The sequence below is a fragment of the Monodelphis domestica genome, chromosome 5 (assembly GCF_027887165.1).
Source record: "Monodelphis domestica isolate mMonDom1 chromosome 5, mMonDom1.pri, whole genome shotgun sequence".
NCBI lineage: Eukaryota > Metazoa > Chordata > Mammalia > Didelphimorphia > Didelphidae > Monodelphis > Monodelphis domestica.
This window is the reverse complement of record NC_077231.1, coordinates 67,267,605-67,289,869: the sequence shown is the minus strand read 5'-3', so window position 1 is coordinate 67,289,869 and position 22,265 is coordinate 67,267,605. Positions and strand designations below refer to the sequence as shown.

The window sequence follows — 22,265 nt, the reverse complement described above, 5'->3', positions numbered from 1 at the left end:
GTCTGGTTAACAATTAGGAATAACTTTTAATAAATAAATCAGGAAAGTAATCAATATTAAGTATTCCTAAATTTTTATTGATTTCACTGGAATCCAGTGCTTTCATTTTACTAATCTCACATATTCCTATATATAGCTATGTAAGAGGCACTCTGTAATGGTGAGAAAGGGCCACTTGACTTCCATAAGAACAAGTTTCAAGTTCTGCTTCAGATACTTAATAGTTTACTCACCATGGACAAATCATTTACAATCGCTCTTTGCTTCAGATATCCCTCTAAAAATATCATATAAAGGGGTATCCTTGATGCATTTCAATGGAGGTAGTTTGCACCCTGAGAGTTCCCCCGTATTAATGCAATTCATAGGCTGGCTTTAAAAAAATAAATAGATGATGGTGAAATGACATTGACAGGTGTTATTATCCTCATAGGACAGGTGAAGAATATAAGACATTTGTGTTGGATATTTGTATTGTGTTATATTTGTGCTGTATTGTATTGTGTGTAGTGTTGCAAATTTGGATAGATATGTGACTTTTCCATAGTAACACAACTTCTAATTGAGAATATTAACCTGAAATTTAGGCTTTTAATAAAAAGTGTTCTTTTAAGAAAACAAAAATCAAATAACAAAAACTCTATCAGTTCCAAGACAGAAGAGTAGTGAATCCTAGATAATTGAAGTTCATTGATTTGGCCAGAGTCAAGCAGCTAGGAAATGGCTGGGGCCATATTTTAATCCAGTTTCTCTCATTTCTAGACCTGGCTCTCAATCCATCCAGGCATCTAGCTGCCCTGAAAATGTTCTTTCCACCCTAGCAAACTGCCTAAGGTTCCCCTTCACCACCTCTCACCTACAGGGGCTGCTATTTCCCACCATTTGAAATACCACACCCCAACAGAAGCCCCAAAGAAGTACCCCCTGCCATATGAATCCTTCTTTCCCCCTTCTGAGCCCTTCTTTATGCCTACAATGTTAGCATATTACTAATAATAGTATTATTTGCATGGCACTCTTCCTACTCCTAATCCTAGCTTTTGCTAGCAAATAAAATGTGGGTGTGGTGGGGACAGAGAAAAAGCAAACTTACTCTGTGAGTTACAGAGGCCACATCATACCAGGAGCATAATTGGTCCTATAGTGCTTACTGAATACTTATAATTCTGCTGGGGGAAAGGGTGGGAAATAAATGCCCTTTGCGGGCTGTATTCATACCACTTAACAACATTTTCTATGGGAAAAATAACCAAGTTATATGTATTTTGAAACCTATCTTATTCATAATACAGGGAACAATGTATACACAAATAGTTTCTAGTTCTCTTATTACTATTTTTTTAAACTTAAAACCCTCACCTTTTGTCTTGGAGTCAGTACTATATATTGATAAGGGCTAGTCAATGGGGGTTAAGTGACTTTCCCATGGTCACACAGCTGGGAAGTGTCTGAAGTCAGATTTGAACCTAGAACCTCCTGTCTCTAGGCCTGGCACTCAACCCACTGAGCCACCCAGCTGCCCTCTCTCTTATGACTTTTTTAATGTTTTTTGTGAAAGACTTCAGTCAATTCAGACTGACCACAATTGAGAGTTTGCGTTTCTTTCCTTTTTTAAATTAATAAAATTCATTTCAAAGTATTTCATTCCCTTCCTCCATCCCTTTTCCTCCCACAACCATAAAAGCCATCATCTATCAAACATATATGTATATATGTGTGTGTGTGCATGTGTGTATGTATGTATGAGAGATTTTCCATTTTTTTCCATTTGTGTTTCCATTTTTTAATTCATTGTTCATTCTCTTGAGGGGAACAGTTTGTGTTCATTTCAAATACAGAAATAGCCTCCCAAGCCCTCTGGGTCTCAGGCTGGCCCCAATCATATGCCTGCCTGGATTCTGCCTTGGAGTTCTAGAATAGTCAGAGGGTGATTTGGCAAGGTCAGCTTCAGGATCCAGCTGTCATTATTGCCTTGTCTCAATCCTGACTCAGGATATTTGAGACTCTACAGCCCTAAGTTGCAGAGTGGTAATATGCCTTAGGAAAGGGAATTTCCCACAGAGAGAACCCTCTACGAATTAAAATACAAGTTTGGTATAAAAAAGAAAATAGAAATCATAGTAATAGTTTCAAAATGGATCCTAACCTTTCATCCAAAGACCATAGAAGTCAGCTTTGGAGAAGCTCAGCACAGAGTTAGCTGGTTTCATTCCCAATGACATCCATAAAACAAGTACTTGGTTGCATGTTAGGCCAAAGTGGCCAGGGCTCCTCCTGAATGCTATGTAGGGCAAGAAGTAAGGAGGCTTTCTCTTTAGCCTGATGATTTATATTATCATCTGTTGAGTAGCAACACAAATCTATTGCCTGTGACTCTCTAGGAAATGTGGTCTAATGGAAAACTCACTAATATGAGAATCTGAAGACCTGAATTAAAGTCCTCCCAGGCATATTTACTAACTGAGTGACCCTAGGTAAATCACTTAGCCTCCTTAGAACTCAGTTTCCTTCTCTGTAAAATAAGGAGGTTAGAGTAGATGGTTCTAGATCTAGAACCTTTTCTACAGAGGTTATATTTTTGAATCCATTGAATACATACAGACACATATACACATTATGTATATGTATGTGATGTATGTATGCATGTATATCCAAACATTTGTAAAATGTGTATAGTGTGTGTGTTTGTGTGTATTAGAGAGAAAGAGAAGAGTGGGGGGTGAGATAAAAAAGAGGGAGAGGAAGTAGAGGAAGGGAGGAGAGAAAGAGCAAGAGCAAGCAAGTGAGAGAGAATATCCACACATTTATCTCCATATCTATCTATATTCTCTAGAATATCTATTTTTTTTAAGGACAAAGTTTGTCTAAGACCAGTCTCAATTATAGAATATTATTTCTTGTTTTTTAGATACTGGGTTTAAGTTTCTTTATTGATTATGTATTTACACATGCATACATGATTATGCATATACTCTTTTTTGAATCCTGGATTAATTGTAGTTAATATTAGGCATTTATATTTGGAAAGCACCTTGGAGATCAGCTCATTCCAATCATTTTATAGACAGGAATAATGAGGCCCAAGGATATTAAGCTATTTGTCCAAAATCATGCAGACACTATGGATTTGATGTAAAATTTGAATCCAGGCCCTCTAGCTTCAAATATAATACTCCTAGTAAACAACACTGATTTATATAGAAATTGAAAATGCAATTTAAGCATTTATTAGGAAATCATAATTTTATTTATGTACTAGTTGAATTTAAGTCATGGAACTTTCAAAAGCATAATAAAGAATTTTAATTCAATTAATTAATAATGAACTATGTGTCCCAAACTTTAAATAACAGCAAGAAGTTATATGATAGAAATTTGTCTTACATAGTCTGTTTGTTTATTAAAGATACTCTAGAAAGGTTGCCTGGTATAGGAAGTATAGATGTGATTCTAGCACTAGGAAGACTTCCATATGAATTCTGTCTCAGACATCTTCTAAGTCTGTGTTCTCGAGTGATCTAGTTAACTTCTGTTATTTTTTTTTTGTTAACTTTTAAAGTTTGTAAATTGCAGAGAAGGTGCCACCTGCATTAGAAGAAAGAGTTTCCTCACCAGGAGGTTCCAGATCCCAGTGAAGTCAGTAGTTCATTCCCTGTTTTCTATCTTAACAAATATTAAGTGACCTTAGCTGACATTGACTTAGTCTTACAGACAAAATTACATTATTTTTCACTTTAGTTACCAAAATATTCCCCAAATCAGTTATTCACATGTGGGCACAAAAACAAAACAGACCTTCCTAACATCAACTTTACAGATGCTTCATTGAACAGATCATGACTGTGGTGCCTGGCTATGAAAATACAAAAGAAAAGAAACTATGCCATTTTTTCTCATTGACAAGAAAAGTATAAAAACGTGTATTACCTCATATAAAATCTCTAATATTACTTGTCATGATAAAGTGTTACTCCTGTAAGACGCTTTGAAAATCATATAAAATTGAAACATTATATATTACAGATGAGGGAAAAGAAACTTTCCTTTCAAGCACTTTCAGAGAATTAACTTCCTCCAGAAATTCTTCAATAATTCATCCTCTCTGACTGTAGAAAAGAGAAAGCAAAGGAACATTTAAGTGTCTTCTATATTAAGTGTTTTACACATATCTCAAACCTCAGATGCTATTATTGCCCCTATATTAGAGTTGAGGATGCTGAAGGGGAAAGGTTAAGTGACTGGGATCACCTCATTTGCTCTGACCTGTTAATTTACCATGACTTCACTAAACTGATGTCTATAGTTAAATTAGTGATTCTTTTGAATGTGCTTATTTCACCTGAGGTAAACAAAAACTTACCACATAACTTAATAAAATGTGAAGTGGGGGGCAGCTGGGTGGTTCAGTGGGTTGAGAGTCAGGCCTAGAGACAGGAGGTCCTAGATTCAAATCTGACCTCAGACACTTCCCAGCTGTGTGACCCTGGGCAAGTCACTTGACCCCCATTGCCTAGCCCTTACCACTCTTCTGCCTTGGAGTCAATACACAGTATTGACTCCAAGACGGAAGGTAAGGATTTTTAAAAAATAAATAAATAAATACAATAAAATAAAATGTGAAGTGTCAGACTTGATTAGAGAGATTAAATGTTTTGGAAACTGTCAAGTAATATGGAAATGTCAGCTATTATTGGTTAATATGGTTATTGTTGTTAATTGAACTCAAATGATAAGAACAGTATGACATAAAGGCGAAGAAAGTCAATTAGATTTTAGGGAGTATTAAAATAGGGCATGGAATCTAGGAATAGGAAGTGAAAGTCCCATCACTCTAGGTTATCATCAGGCTATATCTGAAAAACTGAGTTTATGACAGTATTTTGGAAGCCTTTAATAGCCGAGGTGACCGGATTAGGCTAATTAGAGTGATGAAATATCTCACATTTATTTCAAGGAAGTACTCATTGAAAGAACTAAAGACATTTGGCCTGGAAATAACATGGTAGCTACCTTCAATTATTTCAAGGACTTTTACATAGAAGAGGGATTCAATTTCTTTTTCTTTGCCCCAGAGGACACAACTAAAAGCAGTAAGTAGAACTAGAAAATAAACAAAGTTAAAGTGAGAGTCAGGGAAAACTTCCTAAAGATTATAGGTATCCAAAAGTATTGAGGCCTGATTTGTAATGAATGGGGAAGTTTCCAATGAAAGACTGAAATACATGTTGTAGAGAGGAAAATAGATATAAACAGACAGACAGACAGACAGATAGACAGACAGACAGACAGATAGATAGATAGAGACAGAAAGACAGACAGACAGACAGACAGACAGACAGACAGACAGATAGATAGATAGATAGATAGATAGATAGATAGATAGATAGAGATAAAGACAGACAGACCGACAGATAGACAGACGGATGGAAGGACGAATGGAGGGACAGACAGATGGACAGATATAGAGAGAGAGAGAGAGAGAGAGAGAGAAAGAGAAAGAGAGAGAGAGAGAGAGAGAGAGAGAGAGAGAGAGAGAGAGAGAGAGAGAGATAGAAAGATGGATGGAGGGACAGATAGATAGATAGATAGATAGATAGATAGATAGATAGATAGATAGATAGATAGATAGTATCCTCATTTTTCTGTCTGAGATAGTGCCTATGAGTGAACATGTGATTTCATTTTATAGGGAACTCTCTGATAAGTAAACTCCCTCTACAGATGCAAGTCTAGATCTCCTTTGCAATTTAGATTCTTAGAGGGTTGCCTAAGGCACTAAGAGGTTTAGTGACTTGTTCAGACCTTTATACATATAGTTAAATAAATGTTTGTTGAATGAATTAAAGAATTAATGAATAACTCAATCAGAGTAGGATTATGAAATAAATGCAACTTTCAAAACCCAAACAATGCCATAAAGTAGACCTTAGACATGATGAAGCATATACTAGGTGTGTGGAAGGTTTCTTGCCAAAATTTAGTAATGAATGGTCATTATTTTTAAACTTGTTCAGTCTAGTGGCTCAATTTTTGTAAATTATATGACAGACTATAAAAACTACCAGCATTTAAATCATGCTGACCATACAAATGAAAGATTAGTTGTGGTAGGCTTTTTGTTCCTAATATGCTAACATTAAAAACAAATTCAAAATGTACCATCTTGTGTCTGTAAAGAGCTTTGTAGCAATAAGCACTTTACATTTTAGCTATTGTTATTTCTATTATTTGTCATCATAACTTCAGAGTCTTAAATATATTGTTCACCTACATCAGTTAGTTTGTTAACTTCAAAATGAGATCATGACTGAAAGCTGAACTCAAGACATATTTCCTTATTTTAACTAATTTCATTAACTTTCTGTTTTTTGGAAGTTGTCGGTGTAGTAAATACCTTCACAGAAGTGTTTTTGCAACTACATCTATTAGTTTTATAACTTTAATGTAAATATTCTTAACCCTCTTTTTGTTATATACCTCTGGCTGTCTGGTGAAACCTATGGATCTTATCTCCGAATAATGTTTTTAAAAGCATAAAATAAGATAAATAGAATTACAAAGGAAACCAATTACATTGAAACAAAGATGCGGTTTCCCCCTACAAGGTCAAATATACACTGAAATTTACCTCAACTTCAGCTTGATAGTACCTGTCTTACCTTGTCCAAATTGCTGAGGTTGTAACTTTCCTGAGTTCACAATGCTAGTATGTGTCAAAGGTAAGACTTGAACTCAAGTCTTCCTGATTCCAAAGCTGGAGGAAATACAGACATAATAATTTAAAAAAAAGAAAGAAAAAGGAAATAAAATAAAATAAAATATAGCTTCAATGTATTCTGAATCACAACTCTAAATAAGATGTTCTATTCTGGGTTCCATATTTTAGGAAGGCGATGGACAATTTTTTATTTCCAGTTTTCTTGTATCAAATTCCCTACCATATTCTCTTTGATTCAGTGATGCTGGCTTATTGGCTGTTCCCTACACACCCAGTATTCTTTCTACAGATTGTATTTTCACTAAATGTACCCAATTCTTGGAATTTTCTTCCTTCTTGTCTTTGTCTCATGGCTTCTTGGCTTCTTTTGAATTTTAGCCAATATTCCATCTGCTGCAAGAACATTTTTCTGGGTCTTCCTCAATGCTTATGTCAATTTATCATGTGTATATGACTAGATGGCATTGTGGATCAACCTTAGAATCAGGAGGACTCAAATTCATGAGTTTAATCTTGGTCTCAGATTTACTAGCTCTACTAGAGATTTACTTCCCTCAGACACTAGTTGGGTCATTCTTAGTGAGTCATTTTTCATTTATTGTCTTGTTAAACTAGATTTATCCAATTATAATAAAAGCTCCTTAAGAAAGACTTACTTGTTTTCTTATATTTTTTATTCCCAGTGTTTAGCACAATGTTTAGCACATAGTAAACACTTAAAATGCTTATTAATTTAATATTACTAGATAATAGGTATGTGCCCAGAGGAGGTCAACCTGAATGTTTAGGGGAGTAGAAATTCTAATTGTTTAGCATGGCGAAGAGATTTAGGAAAACATAATAGTTGTCTAAAAACATTTGCAAAGTCATCATTTAGAAAAAGGCTTAGTTTTATTCTCTGAATCTAGAGGTCAAAATAAGAAGGATGGGTGAAAGTTAGTGAAACATAAATTTTGGATCAATATAGGAGAAAAAAAAATCCTAACAATTAATGCTGTATGGAGTATTAGAGAAGGTAAAGGAACATGTCCATGTGACTATTGAGATTCCTTCTAATTCCATGATTCTATGATTGTGTATTGTTCTAAAGCAAATCCCCTTACAGATAAGACATTCTATAATTCTGTGAATATGTTTGGGACATAATTCATATCAACTGGTATTTATAGAATTCTTTAAAGTTTCTGAAGGTTTTTAAAAAATCAAATTTGAGATATTATCCTCTTGATATGAATGAGGAGTTTATGTACCTTTCATATGGTGACCCAGGTAGTAGAGGTCATAGGTAAAATTCAAACCTAGATCTTTCTGGCTTCTTGTCTAGTATTATTCTATATACTTTTCTTTACTACCTACTGAAGTAGTGTATAAATGCTAACATCATGAATACTTGCCCCACCACCCTGAATATATACTGGTAGCCTCTTTCCTACCCAAATTACCTTATATTCATTTTAGATATATATTTGTATTAAGGATATTCCCAAAGTCTTAGTACAGCTTTAAACTCTTGTAGCTTAAACATTATCAAAATCTTGAAGTCATTTAAAGCTTAAAATCTCACTAAAACTTTTAGAACATTGTATATGTATACATGTAAGAGTTACTTAATCCTCTTTACCTCAGCTTCCTCATATGTAAAATGAGCTGGAGAAAGAAATGGCAATATATAACTAGAGTACAGTTTTTATCATGTCACAGACACTAGCTCTGTGACCCTGGGGAAGTACTTTAACTTACTGATTCTCAGTTTCATCACCTATTTAAAATAGGAATAAAAATAGGCACATATCTCACAAGGTTGTGAGAATTTAATTTTATAAATATTTATATATTATATTACATAACACAATGTATTTATATATCGCATTTATGTAAATATATCCATATTCTTGTGAATAGTAAAATATAATACAAATGTTAACTATTGTCCTCATTAATGCTAGATCATCATCATCATCATCATCATCATTATTACCTCTCCTGAGAGAATGTAAATTCCTTGATAACAAAAATGATTTACTATTTATTTTTGCTTCCTCAGTGCCTAGTATAGTGCCTGGCATGCAGTGGGTGCTTAATAAAATCTCAAATGTCTGTTTATTCCTTAACCTATGAATAAATCAAAGTTTATTAAAAATATAGTATGGGAAGTATGTTAAAGGAACACTGAAGTGAATTAGTTCAAGGAATCATGCTCCGTTTATAATATAAATGGTCATTCCTTAGCCTTTTTGTTTTGTTTTGTTTTCATTTTTGAATAGGATCAATTTGTTTTTGTTTTTGTTTTTAATTCAGTTATGTGGAGCACATCTGTATTGACATATGCCTTTTGCTTCCCTATGACTGTTTAGTCCAGAGTTCCTATGGCAGTTTTCCAACTGGCAGGGATGCTCCCCAAAGCTAATCGTCCCTTCTTTCTAGTCCCTGTCCTGTCCTGCGGTGAAAACTGAAAGTAAATTCCTTGGCTCACAAGAGCCTGGCTCCACTGTGGAGGTCCTGGTTTTGAAATTCCCCTTGGGTGTGAGGAGGATAAGAAATGGAGACTTTTATAATTGGGGTAGACCAATGAATTGCCTCACATCAGTCAGTAAGATGCAGGTTTGCTGATGAAATCATCTGAGTTCATTGGAAAATCATCATTACTGTTTTGGAATAAACACACCAGCAGCCAGGGCCAGGAGGAGGCAGAGGTAAGCTTATGTTTTCTGGCGTCCTTGGTGGTCACTTGGAATTGATTCTTCTGCATCTTTTTACAGAATTAGCCAGATGTAGAATAATAAGACCTGGGACTTTCTTCAGGGTTGCCAAGTCCTTGACTTTGGTGTAGAAAACGTCATTGAATTGTATCTTCCTTTGGACCTTGTCAATCAGTCAGTCAGAAAATGCTTATTAGGAACCTATTATTTGCCAGGAACTGCAAATAGATTGTCATGTCAGGGAAGGAGAAAGGATCACTTTGGTCTGTCTAATTTAAATGCATTGTTTTACTTTTCTTTTTTCTATGTGGTGTTTTAAGTTGCATACATTTTAGTTTTCTCCAAAAATAGATTTATCATTTTAAAATCATGTATTTACTAACAAACTACTTGATTTTGCCACATTGATTCCAATAACACAACTTGATATATTTTTCAGATTTCACTCATTTTCACTAATAACTATTATTATGAAAACTATTATGATTTCTTTCAAATCTATAAACTTATTTTTATACCATCACAGAAATAAAATTGCTATTTGTGTTTTTCAAAATGTATTGATGGATGTTTTACTTTTTTGCTGTCTGTTGTTAGAAGGGTGGAAAATAATTATCAAGATGCCATATGATTTATTACATTTTCCTTGGAGTATTGAGTATAATATTTACTAAGTATTTGAAAATCATGCATGGTGCAGTAGACAGAGTGCTAGACTCAGACAAAAAAAGACCTGGGTTCAAACCCAGCATCAGATACTGTGTGACTCTGTAACATGTTTTATTCTTAGTTTCTTTTTTTGCTAAAGTAAGAATAATAACTAATATCTACCTCACAGTGTTGTCTTAAGGATGAAATGAGATAATATATCTAAAGTGTTATTTACCTTACAGAGCAGGATATACATTTGAATTATTATCATTATATTATTAATTGGAGCACACCAAGATAAAGGCTTTGAGTTAGGCTGGTGAATAAGCCAGATAGAACTTATAATAAAAAAGTTCCAAAAGGGAAGCAAGGAGCTTAAATTTATAAAGCAAAATGAGGATTCTTACAGACATAGCTAGGAACAGCTTTTAACTAGCAGTCCTAAATGCAGTGAGTAGCATTCACCTAAATTTCTGTACCAAGATACCAACCAGTGTATATAATTTCTGATCTGAGATTCCCAAATATTATGAACACAACAACCTCAAATCAATGCATATTGAAAATTAAGACTAATAGCTCAATCTCTGAATGACTCAAAGCTTCCTCTCCCTACCCCCCAGAACAAGGGTAAAGGTTATGTCTTTCTGGTCCTGCATGGAAGAGTACTGACACAACCCCTCTTTGCTTTTATTTTCCACAGAATCTAGTTCCCATAGGGTGGAATAATACAACTGAAACTGTGACTCTAGGTTTGGGGCTTTATAACTATTAAAATACAAAACAGACTTCTTACAGGACATATATATATATATATATATATATATATATATATATATATATATATATATATATATATAAAGGGATCCTGGGTAGGGAAGAGACAATAGATTAGGAGAAGCTCTTTATATCTGTTTATCTTCAGTTGGTAAAATCTGGACTTGAGATATTCTAATTTCTGGAGGAAAAAATATCAGCTGAATAGCCAAACTTAGAGCATAAATACATGACTATTATATAGGAGACAAATAGAAAATGACTGCATGATCTGGGTCTTTAAAAAATGATTTCTAGGTTAGTTATATAACAGCTGCCAACCACAGGCTTCACTTTTTAATTTTTATTTCACCTAGTTTGATATAATTAGTTTTGGAAATTATTTTATTAAGTTAAATACATTATTTCTGGTAACTTCCCTTTGATTTGAATTTGGAAATAATTCCATCACTCTATATCACCATATATTTCAAACTCTTTCAAAAAAGCCAGTAGTGGTGAAAGTATCATTTTTTTTCATTATCTTAAGTATCGCAAGAAAAATTTCCCATAAGACAGAACAGCAGCCAAAAGGTCCAGTATTTTGCATTATCACTTGTAAAAAAGTAGCCCAGTTGTGAATGGTTTTCCTTAGAACAAAACATTCCTATTTAGTTAAGAGCTCTAGGTTGAAGGTCATTAAGTACTGTCTGTGACCCTCATTGGCAATGTTGCTTTTAGGGGTGTTGATGCAATTTCATATGCTGAGAAAAGCCAGTAGTCCATTCATTTTACCAATATAAACATTGACATATTTAAATATTTAACAGATTTTAAAAACAGATTTTAAGATGAAGTTAGGAAAGGAGAATATCTTCATTGCTACTAAATCCCAGACATTTCAAAGTACAATGTCTAGTGTTTCTTTGGAATTCACATAAAATAAGGGTGCTATGTAAATATCTATAATATTTTACAATGACTACTTTTACACAATATTATAATTGATTGTTTCTTAAAATTCTCACATCTGATTATAGATCTAGGATGAAAGAGACCTTACTGATCATGTAACTAAATCCCCTAGTTTTGTATCTAAGGCAACTAAGTCCCAGGGAGATTAACTGATTTGCCCAAAATCAAACAAGTTGTCAGAGGTGGTGTTTGAACTCAGGGTCTGTCACTCCAGAACTAATATGCTCTCCTCTGTGGAAATTGCTGTCTCTATATAATTATAAATATTATAGTCATGTGTTTTCTTTTATATCTTTTGCATTTCCCACTCAAATAGATATGACTAAAATAGTTTGACTTATATCTCCAATGGAATTTATATAACAAAAAAAAATAATCTGTGACTCTTTATACTGGTGAGCATTAATATTCCCTATAAAGTAGATATTTGTTAATTGTTTAATATGTAGGTATATATTTTCATTATTTTATAATATAAACTATAGATTCATTTACATAAATATATGTGTATGTATGCATACACACACAAGGCATCTATGCAATCTGGTAATCTTTTTTGCCAACAAAGCATTGTAGATTTAGAACTGGGATGGATGTTGGAGGCCACCTAATCCAATGCTCCCCTTTTTATGGCTCAGGAAACTGAGGTCCATAAATAATCCCTTCATTTCAAAAATCTGTTGGAGTTTCCTTCCCGAAATTTCCTTTCCAAATACACTAAATATCTAAATGTTCTTTCTATTTATAGTGTAAATTATAGGTGTTAAAAACTCAGTCCATAGGCCACATGTGACTGGCTTCACTCCAGAGTATTCTGAATCAGATTAAAATTTAGTTGGGAAATATTTCATAAAATAAGTAGGAATACAATAGAACATAGATGATGTTAACAGGAGTCCCCCCCTTTTTTACCCAATCATTATATATATAGCCTACAGAAATTCTTATGTACTGTTCAGTGGTCCCCCATTTTTTTTAGTTTGATACCACTAGTATACACATCTATTAAGTATCTGAGTCTGAATTTGAACATAAATCTTCCTATTCTGAGTCCACTGCTTTAGCTACTCTGCCCCTATCTCTATCCATTGTCCACCACCTGCCCTGATCTATGTGGTCTTTGAAATTCTTTTTCCCTATCTGAATATCAGATAAACAAATGGTAAAATCATGAAATGATGGCAGGCTTGGTTATATCATGGACGGATGATCACCTTATACCTCAAGGCCCTCACTATCACACCTTCATACATTGTTTTAGATATCATTACTTAGATCATCTTCCTTGCTTTCTCATGCTATTCTTTCCAACACATTCTTAAGTATGACAAATACAATAAAGATAAGAATGGATAAGGGCAGCAGCTAAATATTCGGGGGGGAAGATATGAAATAAATCTACTTTTCTAAATTTTATATTTTAGTCCTAGGAGAAGTATGTCAGCATGGAGGCTATTAACCCTTTTTATACTGCGACCCCCTATAGAATCTCTTGACTCTTGTCTTTTTGCAGTTTTGCTATTGCTATCAACACAGTAAATTATTAAAAGGATCTGATAATAAAGATAATAAAGAAGCTGAACATGTTCCTTCATAGTGCATGAAGTGATTTTAGAATTTTCTTAAAGAAACTCTCTTATTTTAGAGATGAAGAAACTGAGGTTTAGGCAGGGGATTTAGAACTGGAAGAAGTCTTTGAGATCATCCAATATAATCAGGAGCACTGAATTTTAAGTCAGAATAATTGATTTCAAATGCTGGCTCTTCCACCTACTATGTATATGATCTTAAGTAAATAACTTATCCTTCCTAGGATTGAGTTTTCTTAATATCTTCAAAGATCTTTCTTCTGTTTCTAAATCCATAATTCTATGATTTTACCATTTGTTGAGCCAAATAAAGAAAGACAATTGCTCATGTCACATATGTGGGCACTTGGAGGCAGCATAGTGGATAGAGCACTGGGCTTAGAATCAGGAAGACTGATGTTCATGAATTCAGATCCAACCTCAGGTACTGATCAGGTATATGACTCTGAGCAGGCTTTTTAATTCTTTTTGCCTCAGTTCCTCATCTTTAAACTGTATTGGAGAAGGAAAATGACAATCCACTCCAGTATCTTTGCCAAAACAAACAAAAAACAAACACAAAATGGGGATAATGAAGAGTCAGGAATGATTGAAACAACTCAACAACAACAACATAGGTGCCTCCCACAACAGTCTCTCAACTCCTAACTTGGGATCTACCACTGTATCATATTTTTTAAAAGTACCTTAGGAGATCTTTTTTTTTTTAAACCCTTACCTTCTGTCTTGGAGTCAATACTGTGTATTGGCTCCAAGGCAGAAGAGTGGTAAGGGCTAGGCAATGGGGGTCAAGTGACTTGCCCAGGGTCACACAGCTGGGAAGTGTTTGAGCTTAGGAGATCTTAATGAAAAATAAACTTTGCTCTTTGAGGAAACAAAGAGTAGCGGAAAGTGTAGTGGATTTGAAAATAGAAGATCTATAGTATGGAAGAGTAGGAAGGAAAAAAATATTGATTCTGGAATCACAGGACATGTTTTCACATCTTGCCTTAGATGATTGCAACCTATATGAAATCAGCCAAATTATTTAACTTCCCTAAGTCTCAATTTCCTCATATGTTAAGTGAAAGGGTTAGATTAAATGATCTCCAAGGTCCTTTTCAGCCTTGATTGTTTAATCCTATGTTTCTATAGCCTGAATCAGAGCACATGTTGTGGATTTAGAGGACCTAGATTCAAAGTCTGCTTCTGGTTCTTCTTAGTTGTGTGACATGAGAAGCTCATTTATACTTGATGCACCTCAGATCTCTTTATTTGTAAAATTGTTTTTATGAAATGGTCCTTAATTTATCTGTCCATTTCTAGAGATGTAATTTTATGAAAAAGTACTATAATAACTTCCTTGGTGGTCAGATTACCTGAATTTTTTTTAATTATTGTTTTCATTTTATACCCAAAGAATCTTGATCATATATAGTCTAGTAAAAGATATTTTAATATGAAGTTACCTAAAAAGTTAGGACCATTCAGTCACCTTTCTGAATTTCCATATAAGATTTGCAGAAAAATAATATTCTTCATCAATTTCTTTTTAGATCACCACCTAAGGACATGGATGGAGAAGAGAAAGAAATTATCGTTTGGGTTTGCCAAGAAGAAAAGATTGTCTGTGGCCTGACCAAACGCACCACTTCGGCTGATGTAATCCAGGCGTTGCTTGAAGAACATGAAGCTACCTTGGGAGAGAAACGATTTCTTTTTGGACAGCCCAGTGATTACTGCATCATAGAGAAATGGAGGGGCTCAGAAAGGGTCCTTCCTCCACTCACTAAAATTCTGAGACTTTGGAAAGCCTGGGGGGAAGAACAGCCAAACATGCATTTTGTCCTAGTTAAAGCAGATGCTTTGGTTCCTGTTCCATTATGGAGGACGGCAGAAGCAAAACTAGTACAAAACACAGAAAAACAATGGGAACTCAGTCCAGCTAATTATATGAAGATGTTGCCATTAGACAAGCAGAAAAGGATAGTCAGGAAAACATTTAGGAAACTAGCAAAAATTAAACAGGACTCTGTTACACAAGATCGGGACAGCATGGAGACATTGGTACATTTGATCATTTCTCAGGATCATACTATTCATCAACAGGTCAAAAGAATGAAAGAATTAGATCTGGAAATTGAGAAATGTGAGGCAAAATTTCATCTGGATCGGGTAGAATATGAGGGAGAAAATTATGTCCAGGATTCTTATTTACTGCCTAGTTCCAGTGAGGTCAAGCAGCAAAATGATATGAAATATGAAGAAAATGAGACACCTGACTCTCTGAGTGAGAGTGAAGGGATTTTACATCTAGAAGAACGGTTGCAATATTATAGGTTGCTTATTGACAAACTATCTGCTGAAATAGAGAAAGAAGTAAAAAGCATTTGCATAGATGTGAATGAGGAGACTGAAGGGACATCTACAGAAGAATTGGAAAAGAAAAATTTGGAGACTGTTAAACATGATTTGGAGAAAAGTATGAAAGCTGGCTTAAAGATTCATTCACACTTAAGTGGCATCCAGAAAGAGATTAAATACAATGACTCCTTGCTTGAGAAGAAAGCAGTAGAATATGACCTCCTGGCAGAGGAACTGAATTTGATTCATTTCAGCAACAAAGATGGATGCCAATCTAATGAAGATAGAGAGAAAGGACTTGAGGTTACTAGTAGCAGTGTGGCAGGATCTCATTTTACTCAAAGAGTATTTACTTCTTATACCAATGATACAGACTCAGATACTGGTATAAGCTCTACTCATAGTCAAGACTCAGAAAGAGATGGAGTGCTGTTGTCAACCTAAATGGAATGCTTGCTTCATGATCTACTATCGTGTTCTTAATAGATACTTAAACTGGAACATTTGATGGTAAAAGAGAGTTGTTTCTCAAAAGATCTTGTTTTCACTGATTGCCACAAAGGCCATAACAAAACCATGTAGATAATTGGTTAAAGTATGGGTATCCTTCCCATATCACTATTTCTACAATCACAGTATCAATATTTTATGGGTCAACATAAGAATTAAATAGGAATTTTTTGAGAGTTTTGTGAAAGACATACATGGCATGCTTTAAAGTCCAGTAGATAACATAGAAAAAGTTGAGAAACTCATTTTTTTTAAAGCCTTACCTTCTGTCTTGGAACCAAATATTGGTTTCAAAGCAGAAGAGAGGTAAGGGTTAGGCAATGGGGGTTAAGTGACTTGCCCAGGGTCACACAGCTGGGGAGTATCTGAGGCCACATTTGAACCTAGGATTTCTTGTCTCTAGGCCTTGCTCTCAATTCACTGAGATACCCAGCTGCCCCCTGAGAAATTCATTTTTACCTAACATTGACCTATATATAGCCCATGACTAAATACTCAACCTAAATTTTATATTAAAGTACTGGAAATATACCACAAAAGAAAAAGAAAAGCCATATCTCTTTGGTATGAAAGAGAATAAAAAAGTTTTACATGGATTTTCCAGATGGCAGGGAGGCCATGTCCTTAACTGTTGCCATGTACTTATGTAGTAGGTGAAAACAAGGATGATAAAATGATCTAAATTTAAAAAAATACCAACTTCAGCTTTATAAGCTCTATGATAAAAATGCTACTTATTAGAAACATTAAAACAAAAGTAACTTCAAGTATGAAGAAATATTATACAGAATAACAGTTATAGTTTGAGTTTATTGAAGTTCTTTTCCCCCTTAGTTTGTATTTCACATGTCTTGTAAAAACTTAAAGCTTATAATTATTTTGAAAGGGTAAAAATAATTAAAATTGTATAATAAGAAAAATAAATGTCATCTGTAAAATTTTCTTCAGTGTTAAGTGGTTGGAATTTTCATATCTGAAAACTTATATCTGCCAGAAGTTAGCTGATTTTTACCTGCCTTCTTAATATTTGTTTCATTAATTGCTACTTAAGATGTTCAGAACATTCAGTTAGACTCTTCTTGACTTGTAAAAAGAGATCTACACTGTAAAAAAGTTGAGGAGGGTTGCTGGGAGGACTTCAGACTACAATGACTGAGGATAAGATATGAGGCAACAGGGAAGCAGAGAGTAGTGCATCATCAGCTACACAGAAACAACTATACTGAGCAACTCAGAACCACAGAGAAGAATTATGTGGCTCTCTCCCATTTTGCCTGGCAAGGAGCCCAGGCCAAAATCAATAGCACACAGGCATTCTTTGCTTTACTGAGACACAGGAAAGAACTTGAGAAAGAATCATAAGAAAGTTTGATATAGGATCATTGTGCTAGGGTTGGAAGGGACTTTGGGGGTCATTTGGTTCAATACTCTTGTTTTTAAAAGGAGAAAATGGAAGTCCAGAGAGGATGAGAGATTTAACCATGGTGGTTGACTTCACAAATATTTTAACCTTGATCCTCTAGGTCCAGAATGAGTACATTATTCATTGAACTCTGCTGTCTTCGTGTATAGCTCGTAGAGAGAGTTACAAATTTTGACTCTTCTCTGGGTACCAAAAACAAATAAAAAGTCAAAAATGGGTTTCTGGATGTGTTTACTTCACCAGTATGGAAGAGAGCATGAAGTCAGTCCAGATGAGCCCTCAGCTCCAAATCAATAATATGATGCTCCTATCTAAAATTTCATTAATTATATTCAGATACAGGGGATAACTAGGTGACTGAGTGGATTGAAAGCGAGTTCTAAAAACATAAGTTCAACAAAGTTCAAATATGTCCTCAGATACTTCCTGGACAAGTCACTTAACCCCTATTGCCTAGCCCTTATTACTCTTCTGCCTTGGAGCCAGTACAAAGTATAGATGCTTTCAGGATTACTTGAACTTATTAAATTTAATCTTTAATTTTCTATTAACTAAGTGTCTATATTGTAAAATGGGAACAGAAAAATATTGTCCCAATATCTATATGCCCTTGGGAATGGTGTCTAGAGAACTGATTTAACCAACACTGTTTAGCTGAGGATTTGGTGGCTATTGTCACTGTCAGACCAGGCAATGTGTGTAGTTTTTCACTGGCATGGTTTTGTTTTTACAGAGGCGTAGGATAGAGCCCATCAGATTTTTTTTTTCATATTGAAAACAGGAAATTTCACCATCATGTATTTGAACATTATTTCAAGTGTTGTATTTTTTCTTTGTCTTAGGAAATTTTTTCCTACATTGTCAATTTTCAACCCATACAAAGGAAAATGTACTTTTTTTCTAATGAATCCTATTCTCGAATCCACTCTTTTATCCCCCTCTTCCTCTTTCATTCATTTCCTCACTTTCCAAAATAGGAATTAATTTTTCAGTAGTTTATTTTGGGGGGGAGTTTTTATATCACCACCTTTTGGCCTGAATTTTTCTATTATACACTTCAAATTTTCTGAATACAAAGTAAAGAAATGAATTAGATACATGTATATCTATATTTATATATGTCTGTGTGTCTATATGCATAGAGAGAGATTGAGAGAGCTAGAGCAAAAATAAAGTTGACATGCTTCAATGTATTCAAGAACAAATATTTTGAATGATAAACTTAGGAAGGGAAAATCATATTTATTTGAGCTAAAAATATTCATTTCATATTAGGCCAATCTGGTATGGCCAACTAGGGATTTGGTGAGCTAGATGATTAGCTATTACTCAATCATGTGGGAGCCTCTGTTTATTAATTATGATGACCAGGAACTGCTGTGACAAAGAAACCAATCTGCTGGAAGTGTTTTGTTTCTCCAGGGAGAAAAGGTGATACAATGTGACTAGAATATTACTCTTTGGAGAAGTAGAAAAGATAATGTCTCCCTGTCTATGTCTGAATATTACTTTGTATAGATATGCAACTCAAAGAAATAATTTACTCATGAAAATAACAAAGGGAAGGATTTGGTATCATAATTTTGTAGGAAAACAACACTTTTATGTAGCCTAACCTCGGTGGCAACTACTTTACAAAGTCATACCATTTGTGATTTTAAAGATAATAATCATCATGGTTTACACATCTCAAGAGCACTTAATTTGGAATGAGAAAGATTGAGTTCAAGTACTAACTCTGCTATGTAGTAGCTCTGTGTTCTTACATGTGTAACCTAACTTTTCAGCTCTTGAGCTTTCTCAGTTGTAAAATGAAGGGGTTGAAATAGAAAACCTCTGAAACCTTTTCAGGTCTAGCTCTATCAATGAACTATGATAACTCTTTAATCTAATCTAGTGAGATAGATAATACAAGTGTTATCAAACCCATTTTATGAGCTTGGATGACATGATAATGTTAACAAAGATCTGGGATTAGATCTCAGGTCCTTCTGAATCACATGTAACATTGATTCCCCTATAACAGTGATGGCAGACCTTTTAGAAACCGAGTACCCAGACTTCAACCCTCATTCTATGTTTGAGCCGCCCTATTTACTCCAGATAGGGGAGGGAGAAAGCACTCCCACCAGGCTACTGGGAAGAGGGACCCTTGATGTGAGAAATGTCCTCAGGCATAGTGGAGAGGGGAAGGAGAGCAGCCCCCTTCCTGCAGGCTCAGGCATGCATTTCCATAGGTTTGCCAACATGACCTTATACCATACTACATACTTAATGTATAAAGGAGTCGGATTCTGTGTCATCACTGATGCATAGAGTCAAGGTTAAACAGATATATTTGTTACATGATAAATTATTAGCTTGTAGTTTAGATATTATGACATGCATGTAAAATATTCAAAATGCACATTTTTAGAACATCATAATAGACAAAAGCCTCATTCAAATATACTGTGACACTATGTGTTGAATGAAAATTTAGCATGAAAACATAATGTTAATACAATTTCTGGTGTCTTTAGTAATAATGCAGCCAAATTTACTGAGATTATGTCTCTACAGAAGTAGAAGACAAATTAAAGCTGTCTTAATTTATCCTCCACGTATTTGTAAACTCTGTCTTGTTCTTCTTCCCTATGATTCAGATTATCTGTATGTATATTAAAATTTATAAAGGAACTTTCCCTCTAGTTATATGTAAAATCTAAAATTGTAATTATAATAGTACCCAGACCTCTCAAACTATTTGCATTTGTTTATGTTTGATACAAAAAAAAAAAAAAAAAAACTTGGAGAAGCCAAACCTTGTGTCAGTTTAGCAAGGTCTCTATTTCTTAATTCAACAAAGTTTGATTAGGCTTTTATTGTATACAAACTAAGGGAGGGGAAATATAAATTTAAGGAAAGACATGATCTTTGTCATCAAGGATTATATGGAATTATAAGAAGAGTAAGGCTAATTCACAAAAAGGATATCCCATTGTTAAATACAAAGATAACTACAAATAGATAATAACAATAATAGTATGGTCTTATAATAAATATGAGACAAATGTCTCATCAGGTGTGTCATGATGAATCCAAACATATTTTTGAACATAGCTGCTGCCTTTCCTCACATTTCACTGTGATTGATGAAAAGGGAAAACCACCAACAAGATTAAATTAGACTGTATTCTATTAATTGTAGACATAGGGATAAATGTGTCTTTTCATTACAGACTAACCAGAGAGAGACAAGAAATGAATTTAAAAATCAATTTAAAATTCCCTTAAAGAAGAATATTCTGACATCACTATCCTCTGTTTTTAAGCACAAGACAATTTCTCAATTCCGAGGCAAGGAAGCATTTTGCAGAAATTTAACTCTTCCTTCAACAAAACAAAACAAAACACACATTTAGAATTATCTAAATGATAAGTGTACTACTTAAATGACATGATATTTTCAGTGGATGAATTTCATATACTTTAGAAATGGAAAATGATATATGAAGTATTAACACTTTCTTTTCAAGAATTTATATATCAACGGTGTTTTTGTATTATATGTATATATTTTAAATCCAGACAAGAGGAATACATTTAAGTGATTTCCTTTTTCTGCTGCCAGTTAATTAGCCAGATGGGACAGATTTAAACAATATATGATTTCTCCAAGTTGTAATTGATATGTAATATTAAAGGAAAAATTCTACTATTTTTTACTGTTTTCTGTGACTAGACATGAGTAAATTTATATTAGTTGGCATATTTCTATGCTAAGTAAAACAAATTATTTTAATATTTGTTCATTAACTTCCTGAATATTTTCCCTAATAATTTATGTAGTATATGATATATATTTCCATTACATGCTTTTTAAATGTATCAAAATAAATATGAATTGACATTATTTTTCATTAGAATTTTCACATGTTGACTCTTAAATGCTGGTCAAAAGAAGGAATGAGTAAATAAAGACTCATAGCTTCCAGAACATCTCCACCATAATCTACCAAATTTCTTTCACATCCTACAATGGATTCTTCATTATTGCAAGCTACAGATATTCTTCTATTCTTTTAAGGACAATCATTCAAAGAGCAAGTTTTTATTAAATTCTTACACTGGATTTGATGTAAGAGTCACAAAATCAAAGGTGATATAATCCCTGTACTCAATTCTATCAGGAGGGACAAGTATGTATATCAAAATATTTTAAATAAGTACATGGTAATTTTTTTAGGGGGGGAAACATCACAAACAGCCTGGGGGATCAAGAAAGGCTCCATACAGAAAGTGACATAAGCTCAGCTTTGGAGAAAAAAACAAAATTATCCTTAGAAGGCTAAATTCACTGTAAATGCCAGGTAAAAGTACAAGTTTTTCTTAGCCCATGAATCTAGTGAGAAAAAAAAATCAGTCAAAGGAAACCTTTCACAGGATCTCAAAATTGTCCCAATTTTTTTGAAAGTTTTGAGAAAAAGTTATAGAGATTTAGAAAAGACATCATGAAATTTTGTAGTAGACTCACATTTTAAAGTTAAAGGAGTTTTCTGAATCATTCAAGTTAAAGGGAAAAGAAAATTGATTTTTGCTTGTTTGTGTGGGGAAAGTTG

At 34.0% G+C, this 22,265-nt stretch overlaps 1 protein-coding gene across 1 annotated transcript in view; it reads left to right on the top strand.

Annotated features, from left to right (window-relative positions):
• The window catches only part of RASSF9 (Ras association domain family member 9), a 53,065-nt gene extending 31,487 nt beyond the window's left edge, over nucleotides 1-21,578 (top strand). Inside the window, exon 2 of the mRNA XM_007503112.3 lies at nucleotides 14,924-21,578. Within this exon, the coding sequence (XP_007503174.2) occupies nucleotides 14,924-16,175 (1,252 nt within the window). The 3' untranslated portion in view covers nucleotides 16,176-21,578. The remainder of the gene's footprint in view (nucleotides 1-14,923) is intronic.
• Nucleotides 21,579-22,265: the final 687 nt, after the last annotated feature.